Raw genomic sequence first — 22,338 nt, 5'->3', positions numbered from 1 at the left:
TAGCGCTAGCGAATGCTAGTCCGCGAATTTATTCTCATTCGGCTGTGCCCATCATTTTTTTTTTACTTTAGTCGGAACGCAAAATACTCTTTCTTTATAACAACACTGTTTAAACAATTTTTAACATTTTTTCTTGCAAAAAACTTTGGTAAAAACTTTGACTTTTCTTATAAAAGATTGGTTAATTTCAGATCTTAGTGTTGTTAATTAACGTAACAGTGATTTTTTCAAAAAAAGGGGCTCTCTCAGACCCCAAGGGTCGTAGGACCTAAAATTTTTTTTTTGGAAGTTGTGTATTTTAACCAGCTTTCAGTATTTTTTATTGCCATTTAATTTGATCTAATTTCTACGAAATTATTGTAATTGTTTATAAGCTTAAAAACTGCTATTTATTAACAAATAATTTTGTGTACGTACATGTAATTTTTTTTACTTTTTTTTTCATAGGGTATTAGTATACATCTTAACGAAGGAAATGAGTCCCTGATTATTGAGATATATTCAGCCATATTAACTGGACCAGCCTCAGAACTTAGCTCGTTTTTCAAAAAATTTTATAAACAAATTAAATTTTGCAAAAACTATTTAACAGATCTGGACCATTTTTTGCACACCATTCAAACACCATAATGCCCTCAAGTTTAGGTATATTTAAACATATTTTAATTAACAATAAAATTGTTATTAACAATATTCAAAAACAGTGATTTTGTCGTCTGTTTGCAATAACTTTTTTGTTTATTAACCGATTTTAATTTGGTGTATCTCATTCGATATATCTTTTTTTTCTGAAAAAGTTACCTGTGGACGTCAAATTTCTAAATAAACAAGTTTTTAAGTTATGAGCAAAAAACTAAGTTTGACGTTTTGATTGTTTATTTAAAAAATGTTCCACTAAAAAATTGATGAATCCCAAGATAGTAGCCTTTTTGTAATATCTCATACTACACATTTCAACTGTCAAACCTCGTCTTTTCAATTATGTCGAAAAACGGCTTATTTTTTACTAACTTGAGTGGTCTATTGACTAATAATGAAAACTCTAAAACGTATTTATTTGTGAAAAATTTAACATAACATATTTTAATTTATTGAACACTTTTTTTGCTAAATCGATTAAAAAAAATAAATTGAAAAATAATAATTGACGATACCTACCTAATCCTATTGAAAATAAAATTGCAAACTAGATTTTATTTTAAATAACAAATTTAGCACATTTTTAAATCGGAATTGATAAGCCATGAATTAAGGCAGATAGCACTTCTCATGTAGTCAACGTCCAGCCGATTTCTTGGCTTTGTTCTTGTTAAAGCTGGGCTTGAAAATAGTCTATCCGCAGAGGTATGTATAGATGTTGCTGGCGTTCCCAGAAAATCCTTGGCCATTTTTGATAATGACGGGTAGATATTGGGTGTCTTCTCCACCAATCAAGTATATTCTCAGAATCTTCTGCCTAGGCTCATTCATGTATTTTTTAATTTCATACTTCGAAGATTGTAAGTTATCATTATCAGCTTTCTTAAATAGGTAAATAATATCTAAATCAAGTTCGTTATCTGTTTTTTCAGACTCTGGTATTGGATTCTGTAGAGATCATTCTGGGATTTAGTACAGTAGTTAGCTTTAAATATTTCTTCAAATTTTTGTACTGCCTCTGATTGTAGAAGCTTTCCCCAAGATGAAGAGGAAAATACCTCTATTTCATGCCGAGGATCCAAAATAAGAACTATATGGTATATACCTAAAATTAGTTTTGTTATAGTTTTTCAATATTTTATCTCTCACAGCTTGAATGCAGTAAATTAATTTATCATCGATAGCGTCTCTATCAATTTTACTATCAAGTTCATGAGCCCAGATACCTCCAATTACCACCAATGGGAGTGTGCAATATTTTTCCCTTTCGAGTATTGAAGAAACTGCTTGAAAGCTTCTCAGATACCTACTGACAAAATTTACTAATCTGAACCCATTCTTTATCTAATATTTTGCAATTACATATTTGTATTTTCAAGGTTGTCGCAAAATATATGTAGTTAAAACATTTTTTACACCATGATGTCATCGCGAAAGTTAAATGCCACTTTGTAGGCGCATCTAATCACGGCCACGGCGCGTTTTGGATTCAAATCAGACGGACCACGCTGCAGCGTTACCCTGTCGTTCCACAAAGTAGTTTCCGATGATTGGCCGTGGGTTCTTAGAGCCAAACCACACGGACCACGCTGCAGCGCTACTCTGTGGATCCACAGAGTGGCTGACGATGATTTACCGTGGGTTCTTATGTAGAGTAGCCGGCTCACCCCACACGAGCGAGTGTAGCCGGCCACACACGCTAGTGGCGTCCACTAGTGGCAAACCCAATTCAGACGGACCACTTTTGTAGCCACCACAGATGTTTACGAGAGGTTATAGGGTGAGCACCTAAAATGAATCTCGATTCAGAACGGTTTTTGATTGAAGTGCAAAACAGGATATAATATGTGATACAAGAACCCGAGGGCATATTTATAGGTCATTAAAAACCGTGGGACGTCATCTTTGAATTATTTGTTTCTCATTTTAAAGAAGGTCCTATCGAAAAGAATAAATCCCATAAGCAATGTTTTCTCTATTACATATTTATATTTACCTATATTTTATTATACATTGGATGCATTTGAACTGAACAAAACAAATAAGGGCCAGCACATACGGTGAAACGCAAATGTAACGAAACTGCAACCCTCAGTTACTTTTGAGTTTATGCCATAGACGTCTATGAGAAACCACATATGATGAAACCATTTTGAGCGTTTCAAACCGACGATTTGAAACGCAAACAGATCAGTTTCATTGATTGGCAGCCACAGACCCACAGACATATAATTGATATTCTTCTCAATGTACTATGTAGGGATGTATCTGTTACCAGCCAAACCCGATTTCAGGACAAACTAGTTTGGCCTAGGCCAAACTAGTTTGTCCTAACCGCCTTAGGATAAACTAGTATGGCTTAGGCCAAACTAGTTTATCCTATCGCGCGTAGGTCAAACTAGTTTATCCTATCGCGCGTAGGTCAAACTAGTTTATCCTATCGCGCGTAGGCCAAACTAGTTTATCCTGATATAATAAAGATTCGCACTTCAGGATAAACTAGTACGGCCTTCTTCTTCTTCTTCTTGTAGTGCCTATCCGTTTCGGATGTTGGCGATCATCATGGCAATCTCTACTTTTCACACTGCTGCTCTGAAAAGACTTGTAGTGGTTGTGTTGAACCACGTACGTCGATTTTTCTAGATCTTTTTTAGATGCGTCTGTAAATACGATATGATGATTTTTAAAATAATTTTCTATGTCTGAATTAAACATCATATTTCTCGCGCGCGAAACGCGCGCATAATGCACCAACAACGCGCGCGTCAGGCGCGCCTTATGCGCGAGTTTTGCACGCCTCATGCGCGCGTTTTGCGCGCCTTACGTGCGCGTTTTGCGCATTTTATGCGCGCGTTATGCGCACTTTATGCGCATTTTGCGCGCATTACGTGCGCGTTTTGCGCACCTTAAACGCGCGGTTTGCGCGATTTATACGCGAGTTTTGCGCGCCTTACGTGCGCGTTTTGCGCACTTCATGCGCGAGTTTTGCGCGCGAGAAATATTATGTTTAATTCAGACATAGAAAATTATTTTAAAAATCATCATATCGTATTTACAGACGCATGTAAAAAAGACCTAGAAAAATCTACGTACGTGGTTCAACACAGCCACTACAAGTCTTTTCAGAGCAGTAGTGTGAAAAGTAGAGATTGCCATGATGGTCGCCAACATCCGAAACGGATAGGCACTACCAGAAGAAGAAGAAGAAGAAGAAGAAGAACAAGAAGAAGAAGAAGGCCGTACTAGTTTATCCTGAAGTGTGAATCTTTATTATATCAGGATAAACTAGTTTGGCCTGAAGTGTGCGTCTTTATATCAGGATAAACTTGTTTGGCCTAGGTCAAACTAGTTTGGCCTGAAGTGTGTTTATTTATATCAGGATAAACTAGTATGGCCTAGGATAAACTAGTTTATCCTATCGCGCGTAGGCTAGGATAAACTAGTTTGGCCTACGCGCGATAGGATAAATAAGTTTATCCTAGGCCATACTAGTTTATCCTAAGGCGGTTAGGACAAACTAGTTTAGCCGAAATCGGGTTTGGCCGGTTTTTTAAAGTATCCACAACGACACAAAAACACGAAACCCGATAAAAACATAAGTTTCCTGCACACCGGTTTCAATGAAACTGAAATATATGCGTTTCAAACGGCCGGTCTGAAATGGTCCATATGGTTTCATCATGTGTGGTCTCTCATAGGCGTCTACTGCATAAACTCAAATGAAATTCAAAAGTAACCGACAGTTTCAGTTTCGTTACATTTGCGTTTCACCGTATGTGGTGGGCCTTAAAGTTATTTAAGTATGAAATTTTATAAAATGTTTAAAACTATGGACATTACAAACACTGATTTTGACGAACACACTTTTTAAAAAAAATATTAGCCGGCAAGTTTTTAATCATTTGAACAAACTTTTTTTTCTCACCCATTACATTACCCGCCGCACCCTTCCAAACGATCCACTTCGCAGCGTAGTCGCCGGCGTTAGAAAATCGCCTGTTTCAGCCACTCTGTGGATCCACAGAGTAGCGCTGCAGCGTGGTCCGTGTGGTTTGGCTCTTAGGGCCAAACCAGACGGGCCACTCTACAGCGCTACTCTGTGGATCCACAAAGTGGCTGAAACAGGCGATTTGCTAGCGCCGGCGACTACGCTACGAAGTGGATCGTTTGAAAGGGTGCGGCGTTTAATGTAATGGATGAGAAAAAACAGTAAGTTTAATCAAATGATTAAAAACTTGGCGGCTAATATTTTTTTAAAAAAGTGTGTTCGTCAAAATCAGTGTTTGTAATGTCCATAGTTTTAAATATTTTATAAAATTTCAACGCTTTTGAAAAAATACCAATAAACTCCATAAATGGAATTAAGAAGAACCAGACAAAAACAGCTATATCACAGAAAGAAGCACATAAAAAATCAACCAGTACATCTGGTATCCTACAGGCGTAAAATAGTTTGATACAACCTGACAACTGAGTGAAAGTGAAAAACATGTTAGCTTGCAACCCCCTTTTAACTGATATCTTATCGTTTTGTTTTCAACAACAAACAGTAAAACCTTTTTTGACCTAGGATGGGACCCCACTATTTAACATAAATAAACAAACACGATTGTAAGTATGTGTTTTGTTCAGTTCAAATGCATCCAATGTATAATAAAATGTAAATATAAATAGAGAAAACATTGCTTATGGGATTTATTCTTTTCGATAGGGCTACCTTCTTTAAAATCAGAAACAAATAATTCAAAGATGACGTCTACCGCTTTTCCTTTTAATGCCCTATAAATATGCCCTCGGGTTCTTGTATCACATATATCCGGTCTGTTTTGCACTTCAATCAAAAGCCGTTCCGAATCGAAATTCATTTTAGGTGCTCACCATATAAATTCTCGTAAACATATGCAGCAGCTACAAAAATGGTCCGTCTGAATGGCGTTTGCCACTAGTGGGCGCCACTAGCAGTGAGGCTCGGCGACTGTGGCTGTCCACAGTCGCTCGTCTGGGGTGCGACGTCCACTTCACATAAGAACCCACGTTAAATCATCGGAAGCTGCATCGGATTCACAGAGTAGCGCTGCAGAGTGGCCCGTCTGGTTTGGGCCTTATGTGGAGTGGAAGTTCCATCCCAGACGAGCGACTGTGGCTGGCCACTGTCGCTCGTCTGGGATGGTACGTTTCATTTGCATGAGAATTTACGGTCGGAAACTACTTTGTGGATCCACAGCGTAGCTCTGCAGCGTGGTCCGCCTGTTTTGAACCTAATTTACATAAGAATTTACGGCTAATCATCATTGGAAGCTACTTTGTGGATCTGTGTATTCCTGTAAATAACTTCTTTCGGTATCTCCTATAATAAGATATACCAGACTTCGTCGCAAAAGTTGATCGCCCTGTATATTTATTCACAGTTTTAAAATATTAAACCATGGTTTTTACATAAATTTAGCATTTCGTCAGTTGTTTTTTATGCAAAAAATTGATAATTATGTTGTCTTTTTTTATTACGTCGCGGTTATAAACGACGTATAATGAAAATACAATATTAAGCAAGTTGTCATTAAAAAAGTATAATGAGATGTTTACGTTGAAACAAAAATTAAATATTCACTCATTTATTTTAAGTTCGTATAAAATCATACATATCCAAACAGTTCACTTGCCCAGCACGTGCTTACACATTGTATAATAAACGAGACAACTTCGTTTACAACATGTGCATTTAAGTTTTAAAATATCATTAAAGAAATAAGTCTGGATCCCGCGTATGAAAAAAAAGTTGATTAATAGCAAGCTGAAAATTTGTTAATAGCTTAAGGGTGTCTAGTCGGACAAACTTTGATATATGCGAACACTGGAACAGGGGAAGTTTTAATTGTGGAACAGGTTAAAAATTTGGAACAGTCAGACCACGAAAACGGCACATGTATTTTGTCCGACAGAACAGACTTAAACTCTCCGGACAGAGATTAAACTCTCATGCAAAAATCAGACTGCTATTTATCACCTGTCATAATTCCTGTCATTTGACATATTCCACATGTTCCACTAATTAAAACGCCCATTTGGTGATAAATATCAGTCTGATTTTTGCATAGAGTTTAATCTCTGTTCGGAGAGTTTAAGTCTATTCTGTCGGACAAAATAAATGTGCCGTTTTCGTGGTCTGACCGTTCCAAATTTTTAACCTGTTCCACAATTAAAACTGCCCCTGTTCCAGTGTTCCCATATATCAAAGTGTATCCGACTAGACACCCTTAAGCTATTAACAAATTTTCAGCTTGCTATTAATCAACTTTTTTTCATACGGGGGATCCAGACCTCAAAAAAAAACCAAATAAATAAGTCATCTACATTCATTCAATCTATCAAAAATAGAAGGAGGAAAACACTCATGACCATGAAAACATTTTTTCCAAGATTAGACATAGGTCTAGAGTCTAGAGCTTAGAATCCGAATGATCATATTGTTTAGACCAGAGACCTAAAGATTTTCCCGTGACATCCGTTGATACAGGTATCTAAGAACTGCTTTGGATAAATTTAGTTACAACAATATCCAATATAAAAGATATGCAAAATATCAAACGTACTTTTTAACTTATAACTTATAAACAATATATAAACAATTAAAAATCGCTATTTGATTTTAAATATTAAAAATGGAGACCGGTATGCTATATGGAAAAGTGATACAATTTTGCTGAAAAAGCACAGAAAATTCTTTAAAATGAGTGTTTGAAAAGTTATTTTTGTTAATTTGTTATTGGGAAAATAGCTTTAACAGTCGATTTTTAGAAAATCATTAATAACTTTTTTAAAAATAGACAAAAAACTTTAATGTCGCGTGAGTTTAGCAACATTATCACAATTATTCAGCTATTAAAATTTCAAGAAGTTTCACTTAATAGTTATTGCAAAATTGAAATTGTTTATCCCAAAAAGCTTTTATCTATGGCGTTATTATGCGTAAACTATTAGGTCTACATAAATTCTGAAGAGATCAAATCAAAGAGAAAGGCACATTTTTTCAAATTAGATCGCCTTTTGATTAAAAAGTTTATAATAAATGTTGTAAAATAATTTTGAAAAAGTAGTGTTGTTTTAAGCTTATAAACAATTAAAATAACTCAGACGCATTAACATGTAGGAAGTTAATTTTTTTAATTTGCCATGTTGGTATTCTTATACAGACTGAAACAAAAATATAATACCCTACAACCCTTAAAACCCGATGTTGCCACTTTTTTTTTAAAAATTCGCCGGGGCTTTGTTTATAAACATTAGAAAATTTGAAAAGAAACATTGATACGACTGAAAGATCACGTTTATACAAAAAAAATTCAAAACAATTCTTGTAAAAATGAGCCGTCCATGATGCGCCAAAAGTGAAGGGTTTACATAAAAGTAAAGCGATTCTTACTCTCTTGATTTTATTATCAAAAACTTAATTCACAACTACACATTTATAAAAGGCGCAATACCTCCGGTTCTTACCAACGAAAATTGATGTTCTTTTTGCAGTAATAGTCCAAGTAATGAAGCTTAAAATAGGACAAAACCTCGCAATTTTTACAGAATGGATCGATTTGCTTGAAAATTTGAGAATAAGTAGTGGATAGTCCAAGGATCAAAATCTATATGATGCCAAAAGGCGCTTTTACCATGGGGGTGGTTGCCACCCCATATCGTGGGTGAAAATGTTTTATTATATTTTGACCGCAAAAGTTGGTAAAAACATTCATTCTAAGCAAAAAATGTTCTATACATTTTTTTGATAAAATTAATAGTTTTCTATTTATTCGCTATCGAAATTGTTAGTTTTGTATTAAAAAATTAATGTTTTTAATCAGTTTTCTGCAAAGAACTCAAAAAGTTTTTGTTTTATCAAAACCATTTTGCTTAAAAAAATATACCTTTTGAAAAAATCAACAAAACCGTGTTTTTAAATTTTCTTTAAGACCAATAGTAATCGAGCTATACTTTATTATATGTTAGGTCTTCTTCGGCAAATGCTAAATACTGTAGTTTCAAAGTCAAAAGACGGGAAAACTATGCATTTTTCGAGGATCACTTATTTAAACTAATTTGAAGTATTTAAAAATATCTATCTTCGGAAATAAGAAAAAGTCTTTAGCTCAAAAATTAGGTGGCTTATAATGAAAAGAATGTCAGACCCTATATTTTTCAGCGAAAAAGTGATCGAAAGCAAACCCCTAATCACCACCCTGATTAAAATTAGTCATTGACTCTATTTCGTCTTCTTTACTTATGTATTATTAATAGGTTCTAGAAGTTTAACTGGTTTAGAATGATTAGTTTTTAAAAAAATGGAGTCAAAAGCAAATATCGAATTTTTGAAGTTTGGTAAAAAATTCCCTTTTCTTCAGAATAGAAAGATTATCATCAGAGATACAAAAAAATATTTGAATATAAAATTGTAGCTTATTTAATTCCCAAGAACCTGGTTTGCAAAAATTTTCTCTACGGTAAAAATTCAGTGAGCTATTGACAATTAAAACTTTACCAACCCTTTCAAAGTCACCACTTTCTGCGACTGAGGATTTTAAAAGGATTTGGTATTCCCAGTCTTATAGATCTTGTAAAAACCTACTAAATTGTTTTTTAACAAACTTTCTAAGATAAAAATTAAAAAGGTTACGGTTAAAAAATCAATATATTTTTTTTCAAAAAAAAAAAATAAATCCAATTGGAAGCATAATAATATAAGTTAGCTTTGCTTTTAGTCATTGGCCTTATTAATTCTCCTTTATTTATGTATTATTAATAGATTTTAAAAGTTTGACTGGCTTAGAATGATTAGTTTTTAAAAAACTAGAGTTAAAACGAATAACGACTTTTTGTAGTTTGGTAAAAAATGCCATTTTCTTCAAAATAGAAAGATTAGCATCAGATATACGAAAAAATGTTTTAATATGAAATTGTAGGTTATTTAATTCCCAAGAACTTGGTTTGAAAAAAATTTTTTTACGGCAAAAATTGAGTGAATGGTAAATGAGTATATATCGAAAAACATTGATTTTTTCTTTATAAAACTAACACTTTCGATAGCGAATAAATCGAAAAGTATTAATTTTATCAAAAAAATGTATAGAACATTTTTTGCTTAGAATGAATGTTTTATCAACTTTTGCAGTCAAAATGTAATAAAAAATTTCCACCCTTAAGATGGGGTGGCAACCGACCCCATGGTAAAAGCGCCTTTCGGCATCATATAGATTTTGATCCTTGAACTATCCACTACTTATTCTCAAATTTTCAAGCAAATCGATCCATTCTGTAAAAATTGCGAGGTGAAATGCTTCGGTTCCTGGACTATAAATACTTCTTATCGTTTGGTATGGAAATTTAACGCCAAATACTAAATTCGTATTTGGCGTCATTCAAAAATCGTGACGCGAGTGGTAAGCTTGCGGTATACCGTATACATCTGTATATGTAGAGTAGGGAGGGTGAGTCAAGTCCCACAGCACTTAGGCTATTTTTAGAAAAGTTATTAATAATTTTCAAAAAACCGACTTGAAGCTATTTTCCCAATAACTAAGTAACAAATTAACAAAAATAATTTTTCAAACACTCATTTTAAAGAATTTTCGTAGCTTCTTCAGTAAAATTGTATCACCTTTCCGTATAGCATACCGGTGTCCACCTTTAATATTTAAAATCAAATAGCGATCTTTAATTGTTGATATATTGTTTATAAGATAAAAAGTACGTTTGATCTTTTGCATAATTTTTATATTGGATATTGTTGTAACCAAATTTACCCAAAGCAGTTCTTAGATACCTGTATCAACGGATGTCACGAAAGAGGCCATTTAATTGCTAATTTCTCTGGTCTAAATACCTATTTTTCTTTTTTTCCAATTCTATCATACTTCTGAGCTAGTAAGAAAAGATCCAAAGGACCACCCCCCACGTCTCTTCAGATTCTGAGCAACGGAGCCTTTATTCATCTTAGTGTTAACACCCTGTGTGCTACAATTTATCACATTCATTTCAGAATTCTGGAACGAACAGCGTACCCACCTTGTACAAGTGTAGTCGGTAGGTACAATTTCATGCCTTTTTGTGTACTGATAATGTTATATGAGATAACCAAAAATGGAAGGAAATTTAGAGTTGAACCAGGGTGCGTTTTCCTAAAAATCTAATTTTCCTTATTTTCCCCAACTTTTCTAAGGTAAAATTTGTCGTATTCATGACCTGCCGTTATGCCCTTTTTTGCAGGTTGCTTATCGTGAAAACTAACTAACTTTCAAGTGGTATGAATGAGAAAATCACAGACACTAACCTATTAACATTATATGTTTAGGTCATAATAATTATTAACACCCTTATAGGGCACCAGTAGCCCTTACGCCAATATTTATAAAAATAGAATCAATACTCCTCTATCAATTCCTAAAATTCCATATGGGAGGGAGTCGTCGTAACATATATGTGATTTTCTTTACAAAAGACCATTTAATTTTCCTAGGAAATTTCCCCATAAAACCCCACAGTTTGTACATATTTTACTCTCCTCGATTTCATCTTTCTGTACTCTTAAAGACATAGGAATAAAATCATGAGTGAACTTCGCCGAAAATCCGACGGTCTGTAATAGGGTATAATATAGTCACTTACCGTTGTACGATAGCCGAGGTTTAGTTAGGCACATCACCAAATGACATTCTATATCATCAGGAATCACAAATTTACTGCATACTGGACATTTAATTCCTGTAACAAAACAAAATATTTCAATCAAACAATCAACTTCTATATTTAAAACTATAAAATAATATAATGTTAACAAACCAAAACAGAATTTATTAACTAATGACTAATAAACTCCTTCATATCTCTCTATCTATAAAGATGAATTCCACGGGGTTTTATTAATTAAGTACGCGACAGATCCTTTAACCATGTTGTCTGTCCGTCAATCGTGTGTTGAATACCTCTTGAAGGAAAAATCCTAGAGTTCTCCCCAGGTGCATACGTTTCTATTGGAATAAAAAACCTCTATTAAATTTGGCTTAAGGAAAAACTCTATTGATTTTCGTTGGTAAATGAGGACATCGTGCAATTTACGTGTACTTTCTTTCCTACGTGCGTTGGTGGTCGGTGAGGTCGAGCTGCGCGGTTGTACCGCAGCTCAACCTCCAAAATTTCCAAATGTATGTAAATACGTACGTTTTGGTGTCATTCTGTTTTAGTATGATCTTAACAAAGCTCAATGAAACCTTCTCTTAAATTTAAATCACCAAATAATAAGTAATGACCAGTAATGCTTGGTTTTAGTTTTTTAAATCGTTTGTTTTAATGTCAAGTTATAACCATGCAGTTTTTATAACAACTAAAAAAACCTACGAATTGCTTGTAATTACGAATCCACCATCGTTGATTTTTTACTAATAAACTTACACCAATTATGTACTGACATTGAAACGGTTGAAAAATTTACATACCTGAGAGTAGAAGTATATGTCGACGAATCAGAAGATGGAGAAATACGAAAGAGAATAACGCAGGTAAACAGAGCTTATTTTGCCCTCTTCCTTATATTTCGGTCTAAAAGTGTCCACCGAAATACAAAGATGAGAATCTATAAAATCTTAATTCAACCGATAACATGCTATGGCAGTGAAGCGTGGGTCCTGAAAGAAACATCCAAAAACAAACTCGACACATTCGAAAGGAAAGTAATGAGGAGAATACTAGGACCTGTCATGGAAAACGGAATCTTCAGAATTCGATACAACAACGAGCTTTATCAACTTTATAAAGAAACACCCCTGTCAGACTTCATTAGAATACAAAGATTGCAATGGGCTGGACATGTGGTAAGAATGGGAGAGGATAGGCTACCAAAAGAGCACTGAACGCTAGAATGCAGGGAGAGAGACCGGTTGGAAAGCCAAGAATCCGCTGGGACGACACAGTTAGCAGCGAAGCACAACAAGCACTTTAGAAGTCCCTGCATAAAGAAGAGCAGCCACAGACAAACAAGCATGGAGGCAAAAAATAAAGGATGCCAAGGCTCAATTTGTGCTGTAGTGGCGTAGAAGAAGCACTATGTACTGAGGAAGCTTAAAAAAAAGTACAAAGCGCAACGTATTCAATTAAATCAATGAAGTCGGGAACTTCTTTTATTTGCCAACATAAATATAAGGCATCTATCTATGCGGTGTCGGAAAGTTGGTCGAGAACACTTCGTCGACAACATTTGGTCGACAAACAGTTGGTCGAACGCACAATTCATCGACGAACATTTGATCGAATGGATTTTTCGTCGACAAAGACCCAAAGGGAATACATGGCGGAAACACGCCAATATATAAAGTTTGTTTCTTTGTATCATATCAAAAAAAATATTTTATAGATTGCCAGTCCTAAGCCTTGGATATAGTGTGAAAGGAAGTTTATTCTCACGATTTCTTTTTTATTGATATTGACTGATTATTGCAGTCAAAAACATTGTACGGAAATGCCTCGATTCCCTAACAATTTATTTACCTCAGCATCTCGCATATTTCGTCTTGTCCGCAAGTGCCCCCAAATTTGACTTGTCCGGAAATACTCCGTTCGCAAGTGCGCCGACACCAAAAAGAAGAACGGTACAATATCACTAATTAAAATATCGGTTTATATTTGCTGTCTACTCTCCCACCGCAGCCAATTTTTTCATTAAATTTAAAAATAATTAAGATTTAGAAAAAAAAAAAGAATGTGTGTCTACTTTGTACGCACGTAAAAAGTTATACTTCTATTATATGATTTAAACGAAATTAATATACTTTTTATTTATATTTTATTTAAATATTAAACTAATTTATACTTACTACTTCTCAAACATTTTTATTAAAACAGCGCCAAAAATTAAAATAATAAAAGAATAAAACACACACAAACACAAAAAATGCCACAAATGATTTCTGAACATTAATTGTCGGAATTTTTTTTAACTAAATAGGTATTTTCTGAAAATAAAATTATATAATAACTATACTTACAATCATAAAATGTATAAAAAAAAATAAAAAAATAAAAGTTTTTATTGGGATTCGAACCAGCTATCAGCGCGGTTGGTATATTGGGGTTCATTCGCCTTAAACGCTTCGCCACGGAGACAATGTGTCATTATGTGCGAAGATCGACTAACTAACCGGATTAAGCTTTTGACATTTTTGAATTACATAAATTAAATTATTTTGATTTTGAATTGAAATGATTTAGAATTGAAAAAATACAACAAAACATAGAGTAAGAAAACAATGTATTAGGTGAACATTGATAGAAATTTTGATGGTAATCAAATTATGTAAATAAAAGTATTACATATAATACTAATATATTACAGATTTGTGTACCTTCATATTGAACAATTATTTATTATTGACAGATCATTTCAACACCCAATCAGAGCCCGTATAACGACTAATACCATACTGTCGGTGTGCGCATGCGCGCAGATCACTATAAATTCACCCTCAATCTCAATCGCGCCTGTATTACTTCAAAAAATTAACCAAACCCAAAAAATAATAAATTCAGGTATGTATAATACAATATTCCAGTTAACAAAATAAAAACCAATAATCCGTCGTTTGTCAACATTAATCCCTCTATCCTAAAGATAAATAATAACAGTCTGTCGACGAAAAATCCATTCGAACAAATTTAATGTTGGTCGACGAATTGTACATTAGACCAACTGTTTGTCGACCAAATGTCGTCGACTAATTTTCCGTCGACGAAGTGTTCTCGACCAACTTTCCTAGACCCCTATCTATGTTATCTATGTTTACAATACATTACCAAATAAATAATTTGTAATTCTTTATATTAAATTTAATAAAGTTTCGCAATGTTTTTATAGACTGGGTGGTAGTATGCGTCTATACCTAATAACATCTAACTAGAATACAAAGTTTTTATTACACCATGTGTAGTAATAAAATCGACTATAACTAACATGTTGTTATCAGTCAACACATTTTGCATCTGCTGCGAAGTTACCAAGGAATCTGTTTTGATAACAAAGGATTAAAATAATTTTTATTGAGTCGCAATAAATAGAAACATACGCAGAAATTTAAAAGATATCAGTCAAAATAAGACGGGCGTATGTTCAATACACGTGGGAACGAAATAAAAGCACACAAAGACGTAGAAGTAATTACAGGAATTTTGCAATGTAGATTAAGATCTTTTTTAGATTTTAGATTTAGATTAAGATTTAAGAGTTTTTTTTAAGTACATTATATAGAACATCGGTACCCTACGTTTGCCGCAATTCGAACACCATTATTTTTTATTTCTTCAATATCTCTTCTGATCATGGCCTTTGATTTCTTTTTTCCAAGACTTCTTTGGTCTTCATGTTTTATTTTTCATTTGGGGCATTTCTAGGTTCTAAACGGTAACCACTCATTGTTCATTATCCTCTTGTGTTCAAGCGAGAAAAATTGATTTTTTCTATAGTATTTTTTAATGTCATTTCTATCTTCATTGTGTATTCAATTATCTCTGTTCTTACTTGATTATGTAGTTTGAAACCTTTATAAATCTCTGATTAAGAGCTATTGGCACCCACTTATCGCTGCAGTTTCGTAGCATTTAATAATTCTTGGTTTTTTGGTCAAACGGTTATCTTTCTGTCATTCATATTCATACCCATCCCAAAGACGCTCCCGTTTACGCCAGGGAAATAAGGCAAAAATATACCATGTTCGGGACACTTGAGCAGCCAGGTTGCAAATGGGTTTTTTTGGGTACTATATATCTTTTCGGCAAATCGTATGAATACTATCGTTTAGCAATTTTTCCGAATAACACGTGTTTTGATAAAAGAAAAGGAAATTCTTTGTCTCTTTATGTTATCTTCAAATAAAAAATTGTTTACACTGTGCAATTATTGAGGGATTGATAAGTATATTTGTCTGGAAATAAAACGGACCTGCATTGTTTCGTAATTATTCAGCTCGCTAGATAAGAAATTCAAAGTATAGGTTATCACATTTTATGTTCAAATTAAATATGCACGGTATTTGTTATGAAGTCACCAAAAGAAAAGTAAAGTTGGTAGTGTTTGGCGTGTAAAATTGCCCAAGACTTTCTCGTAACCAAAAATAGCCCAACGTGGACAAAGAGCGAATTTAGGTGGTAAAAATCCTGTCGTAACACAAGAACAATACGAAAGCCTCGTTGCTTATTATCTAGTCCAGAGAAATAAGGTTTTTGTCGGGACACTTGAGCAGCCAGGTTGCAAATGGGTTTTTTGGGTACTACTCGTATATACCTAATACATTATAAATACAAAAATGCCCGTCACAGTTCGGACGAGAATTTTAGTTATTAACAAATAAGCGTCAAAAGTGGCAGTTTTTTCGTTTAAATCGCTACAGGTAAAAATAGGGTAATTAAATATCTAATTTAGAGTATTCATCTTTTAGTAGATGAGCAAAGGTTCAAAATGGCAGTTTTGAATTTTGGTCCGATCATTTGTTGCTTCGCTAATTGCAAAATAAAACTAAAATTTCGAAAATAAAAAATTTGCTATAACTTTTGCGAAAATGAAGTTATGACTTTGATATTGCATGAAAAGTTGAGACAACCAGTACATATGATGCACAAAAAATTTCAAGACGATTCGTCAATTAGTTTGAATTTTATTCAATTTGTTTATCCAAAAGAGCTTCTTTTGCAATGTTACTATTCAGAAAATAATAATGATACAGCAAATCTGTGGAAAGCACATGAAAGAAGAACACTTATATTTTCCAAGCATTTAAAAAAGTCTATAAAAAGTCATTTTTATAATTCCGAAAACATTTTACTAAAGTAGTCATTTTTGGCTTAAAAACAATCTGAAAAGCTTTGTTAATATTGACTGTAGAGTAAATCTACTTTGGGATTTCAAAAGCTGGATTTTTACACGAATTTTCAAAAAAAAAAACTTTTTGCCTAGGTTAATTGCGGTCAAAGTTAGCCACTTTTATTTTTTAATTCACAGTTACTTCTATATACAGGGTGTCCCAAAAGTAGTGGAACGGTCGAATATTTCGCAAACTAGACATCGGATCGAAAAACTGAAAAATACGTGTTCAATCATTTTCAAAAATCTATCCAATGACACCAAGCACCAACCCCCACTACACCCCCTGGAGGTGGGGTGGAGGGTAACTTTAAAATCTCAAATGGAAACCCCTAGTTTTTCTTGCAGATTTGGATTTGTTACGTAAAAGTAAGCAACTTTTATTCAAGACATTTTTTCGAACTGTGGATAGATGGCGCTATAATTGAGAAAAACGATTTATCCTGATACCATAGGTAAATTATAGAAACGGTCTAATATCTCGAAAAATACACTTCAAAATGAGAAACCAAAAAAAAAGGTTTTTAATACTTTTCGAAAGCCTATCGAACAACACTAAACATGACCCTCCAACCCACCCCCTGGAGGTGGGGTGGGGGGTAACTTTAAAATCTTAAATAGCAACCCCCACTTTTTATTGCAGATTCGAATGCGCCATGAAAAATTAAGCAACATTTATTCGAAACATTTTTTAGAATTGTTGATAGATGGCGCTTTAATTGGAAAAATACGATTTATTAGCGCCATCTATCAGCAATTTTAAAAAATGTTTCGAATAAATGTTGCTTAATTTTTCATGGCGCATTCGAATCTGCAATAAAAAGTGGGGGTTGCTATTTAAGATTTTAAATTTACCTCCCACCCCGTCCCCAGGGGGTGGGTTGGAGGGTCATTTTTGGTGTTTATCGATAGGTTTTCGAAAAATATTAAAAACCTGTTTTTTGGTTTCTCATTTGGAAGTGTATTTCTCGAGATATTAGACCGTTTCTATAATTTACCTATGGTATCAGGATAAATCGTTTTTCCCAATTATGGCGCCATCTATCCACAGTTCGAAAAAATGTCTTGAATAAAAGTTGCTTACTTTTACGTAACGAATCCAAATCTGCAAGAAAAACTAGGGGTTTCCATTTGAGATTTTAAAGTTACCCCCCACCCCACCTCCAGGGGGTGTAGTGGGGGTTGGTGTTTGGTGTCATTAGATAGATTTTTGAAAATGATTGAACACATATTTTTCAGTTTTTCGATCCGATGTTTAGTTCGCGAGATATTCGACCGTTCCACTACTTTTGGGACACCCTATATATAAAATTCTCCTGTAACAGTGTTAGTTAGCATACTCATCCGAAACGGCTTGACCGATTTTTATGAAATTTTATACGTGTATCCTGTAGGACTGAGAATAGGTTCTACTCTATTTTTCACGCCCATAAATTATAAGGGGGGTTGCCCCCTTGACTTTTTTTTTTATTTTTTTAGACAAAATTGTCTACCTTAATTTTCTATGGTGTAGAATTAAAAAATACATACAACCCTTAATTTTTACTCTTCTGTCACTAACCCCTATTTTTAATAGCCATCTATATATTTGCATCTATAAAATTCTCCTGTCACACTGTTAGTTGCCATACTTCTCCGAGACCGCTTGACCGATTGTTATGAAATTATATATGTATATTTGGTAGGTCTTAAAATCGGTCGTCATCTATTTTTCATATCTCTGAGTGAGAAGGTGGGTTCACCCTAACATTTTGTAATGTTAGGTGGGGATATGTGTACATAACGTACTCTACAAAACTACGAGTACATACAAATTTAAAAAATTATGATCAAAATCCATCAACAAGCTCCGGAGATATTACAGCTTATATATGAAGAATCTATTTCATTTTTTGAGTGCACGGATTTTAGTAATTATTCCCCTCCACCGACCACGAATCGATTTCGTTAGGACGTAATTTTTAAAGCTTTATTAACCACTTTATTGGAGTTCAAAGTTTACACATAAACTATATACCTTGAACTTCAAAATGGCGCTAGTTAGGTTGCTTAATTGTTATAAACAAAGTAGCTGTGAATTAAATAAAAAAAGTGGCTAACTTTGACCCTGATTAATCTAGGGGAAAAGGTTTTTTTTGAAAATTCGTGTAAAAATACCAGCTTTTCAAATCCCAAACTAGTTTTAGTCTAGAGTCAATATGAACAAAGTTATTCAAATTGTTTATAAGCCAAAAATGACCCTACTTTAGAAAAATGTTGAAATGAAAAATATAACTATTCTTCTTTCACGCGGTTTCCACAGAATTGCTATATCGCTATTATTTTCTGAACAATAACATTGCAAAAAAAGCTCTTTGGGATAAATAAATTGAATAATATTTAAACTAATTGACGAATCGTCTTAAATTTTTGTGCATTATATGGACTGTTTGACTCAACTTTTCATGCAATATGAAAGTCTTAAGGTCATTTTCGCCAAAGTTATAATAGCAATTTTTTTATTTTCGAAATTTTAATTTTATTTTGAAATTTCCGAAGCAACAAAGGATTGGACTAAAATTCAAAAACTGCCATTTTTAACCTTTGCTCATCTACTAAAAGAACGACACTATAAATAACATATTTAATTACTCTATTTTTACCTGTAGCGATTTAAACGAAAAAACTGCCATTTTTGACGCTTATTTGTTAATAACTAAAATTCCCGTCCGAACTGTAACGGGCATTTTTGTATTTATAATGTATTAGGTATATACGAGTAGTACCCAAAAAACCCATTTGCAACCTGGCTGCTCAAGTGTCCCGACAAAAACCTTATTTCTCTGGACTAGATAATAAGCAACGAGGCTTTCGCATTGTTCTTGTGTTACGACAGGATTTTTACCACCTAAATTCGCTCTTTGTCCACGTAGTGCTATTTTTGGTTACGAGAAAGTCTTGGACAATTTTACACACCAAACACTACCAACTTACTTTTCTTTTGGTGACTTCATAACAAATACCGTGCATATTTAATTTGAACATAAAATGTGATAACCTATACTTTGAATTTATTATCTAGCGAGCTGAATAATTACGAAACAATGCAGGTCTGTTTTATTTCCAAACAAATATACTTATCAATCCCTCAATAATTGCACAGTGTAACAGTTTTTCATTTGAAGATAACATATAAAGACAACGAATTCCCTTTTCTTTTATCAAAACACGTGTTATTCGGAAAAATTGCTAAACGATTTTAAATTAAATAAACAGTTCTTAATGCGCTTAAAACTGAACACAAACATTTGTACAATGCTTGAAAATAACAAGAAAAACATATTTTGGTTTTAATTAACACCTAAAATACTTGTGAAATCATAATAACAAGTGAATTACCCAGAACGAGAAAATACTAGATACACAAAGCAGAGAAAACGAAGATCGTGAACCAGGATCTGTTTGTTAAATGGTCAAAGGCAATACAAGATAAATACTGTGGAGATGTTTTCTAGAAATAAGAACAAAATATAGAGAAAATTGCCAATATTTTTTTGCAAAATCCTGTCCTTGAGCTATCAGTAAAACTGTGGGATCTTTGGACATTATGTTGGCTACCATACTCGCTATAATGAATTTACTGACAGCAGCACTAAAGCAGGACCACGTTTATCTTGGATCTTTCCCTGCATGATGAGACACAAAACTTCATATTTTTCAGGATTTCTTATAACGTGTATAACTTGCGTCTCTTTATTATATTGACTAGTTGTGTTGTTTGGTTCAGCCGACTCATTTCTAACTGTGTCGACTCAAGTTGTTTTTAGTAGTCGTCTATTTTTTAAATAAACTATGTCAAAGCGTGCCAAAATGTTATTAGGATTAGTCTGGATTTCCGAACATTTTTATAAAAAAAATTAGTGATTAGGTAATTTGTCTTCAAAAACACTATGTTTCTGTGTTGTTTCTCAATAGCTGTAGGTATAATATATTTATAATGAAAATAGTATTACTACGAGGAATTCACATTATTACAAATAAGTAGTGTATTGGCACTTTGTATGTTTGGTATTTCATAAAATGAGGTGTCTTGTCTTGTCTATCGTGAGCTACCTTCTCTCAGTTTGGCATCAATCAGTGATAGGCCTTTTGTATTTTTTAAATTTATCTTGTCTTTGACACTTTAAACTATTTAATGATTAAAAGGGGTAGTTCCCTGGGTTGGCTGTATACCATATAGTTAAAAACTCCATGAAGTAAAACCACTTCTAAGTAAAAGGTATATTTAATAAAATTTTAAAAATCCATGGATTAAATAAAATAGGTTCATTCAGAACGTTTTCGGACCTATCAGTCCATCATCAGTGAATTCATATATACTTGCTAACTAGCCCCAGAACCAAACAATGGTTGTACTTATAATTCAATCTACATTATAGTATTATGAAATTGGAAAGGCTAAACGCCGATGTTAAAAGAATACCTCCGGAAACATGGTGAGACTGTAAACGAGAACCCTAACAACAATCTTGGGCCAACGAGGTCTGCTAAGTATCAATAGTTTGTCACAAACTTGCCCGACAATCGTGTATACAGACATTTGAAAAAAAAGTTAAAATCGGTTACCCACTCTAAATTTTATATAGTTTCCAATTTAAATGGGCCACACTGTATAATTTAAATGGACTACCCCGTATAATTTATAATTATATAATAATCAAATATTATATTTCCTATGGCAATATTTAAGCACAACAGAAATTACTGATTATAATAGTGCACTGATTATGACAATGCTAAATTGAAATCGGTGGCCGAAAATATTTTCTATGCATTTATCTATGTTTACTGATTTAATTGTTTGTAAATAATATTGTATTAGCTTTATAAATAACAACAATGAATTACCAAGAAAACCGAGGTATAAATAGATATAAATATACATGAAAATGTTAGCCTATTGTTGATGTTCTATATTGAAATCACTTTGGTACTAACCCAATACATTTTCGAATATTTTTCTATGCCCCCCTAATAGACAAGGCGAAAACGGCGGGTTCGTTGGGAAAAATATTCCCATGAGATTTTTTTGCATAATTACATTCGTGAGACATCCCAGAATAAGGTTCAAGAAGTCGCCCACGTGAAAAGTGGGCCAAATTTTTTTTAACAATTTTTTTTTAATCAAATTGCAAAAATTAATATTTTTGGCTCGGACAATTTTTTTGTAGGCTTTTTGGACCATTCTGGATAAAAAGTTATAATTTTTCTCTAAAGTTGATCGTTTTCGAGTTATAAGCAATTTAAAATTGAAAAAAACGAAAAATGGCGATTTTCAAGGCTTAATAACTCGGTTAAAAGGTATTATTATGAAAGTCAGAAAGTGACTAAATTAAAGTTTAATGCCACCCCTACAAGATCCCGAAGAAATTTTTGTCATTATTTTATTACTAAGCTGTTATTTTTAAATAATAATATTGAGCGCCATGCACGTGGTAGACGGCCGTAAATTTGAGTGCAAGTAAGATGCACAATTGGACTGCCGGAGTGGCATCTCTCTCGCACTCAGCGTTTACGGCCGGCTACCACGTGCATGGCGCTCAATATTATTACATAAAAATAACAGCTTAGTAATAAAATAATGACAAAAATATCTTCGGGATCTTGCAGGGGGGCATTAAACTTTGATTTAGTCACTTTCTGACTTTCATAATAATAACTTTTAACCGAGTTATTAAGCCTTGAAAATCGCCATTTTTCGTTTTTTTCAATTTTATATTGCTTATAACTCGAAAACGATCAACTTTAGAGAAAAATTATAAGAGACCTTTTTTATC

The 22,338-nt window shown here is 33.5% G+C and overlaps 1 protein-coding gene across 1 annotated transcript in view; it reads right to left on the bottom strand.

Annotated features, from left to right (window-relative positions):
• Positions 1-22,338, bottom strand: part of LOC114327115 (E3 ubiquitin-protein ligase ZNRF1) — a 209,077-nt gene that overhangs the window by 58,477 nt on the left and 128,262 nt on the right. The window contains exon 2 of the mRNA XM_028275617.2: positions 11,287-11,382. Within this exon, the coding sequence (XP_028131418.1) occupies positions 11,287-11,382 (96 nt within the window). The remainder of the gene's footprint in view (positions 1-11,286; positions 11,383-22,338) is intronic.

The sequence above is a fragment of the Diabrotica virgifera genome, chromosome 7 (genome assembly GCF_917563875.1).
Source record: "Diabrotica virgifera virgifera chromosome 7, PGI_DIABVI_V3a".
Taxonomy (NCBI): domain Eukaryota; kingdom Metazoa; phylum Arthropoda; class Insecta; order Coleoptera; family Chrysomelidae; genus Diabrotica; species Diabrotica virgifera.
This window is presented reverse-complemented; position numbering and strand designations above follow the sequence as displayed.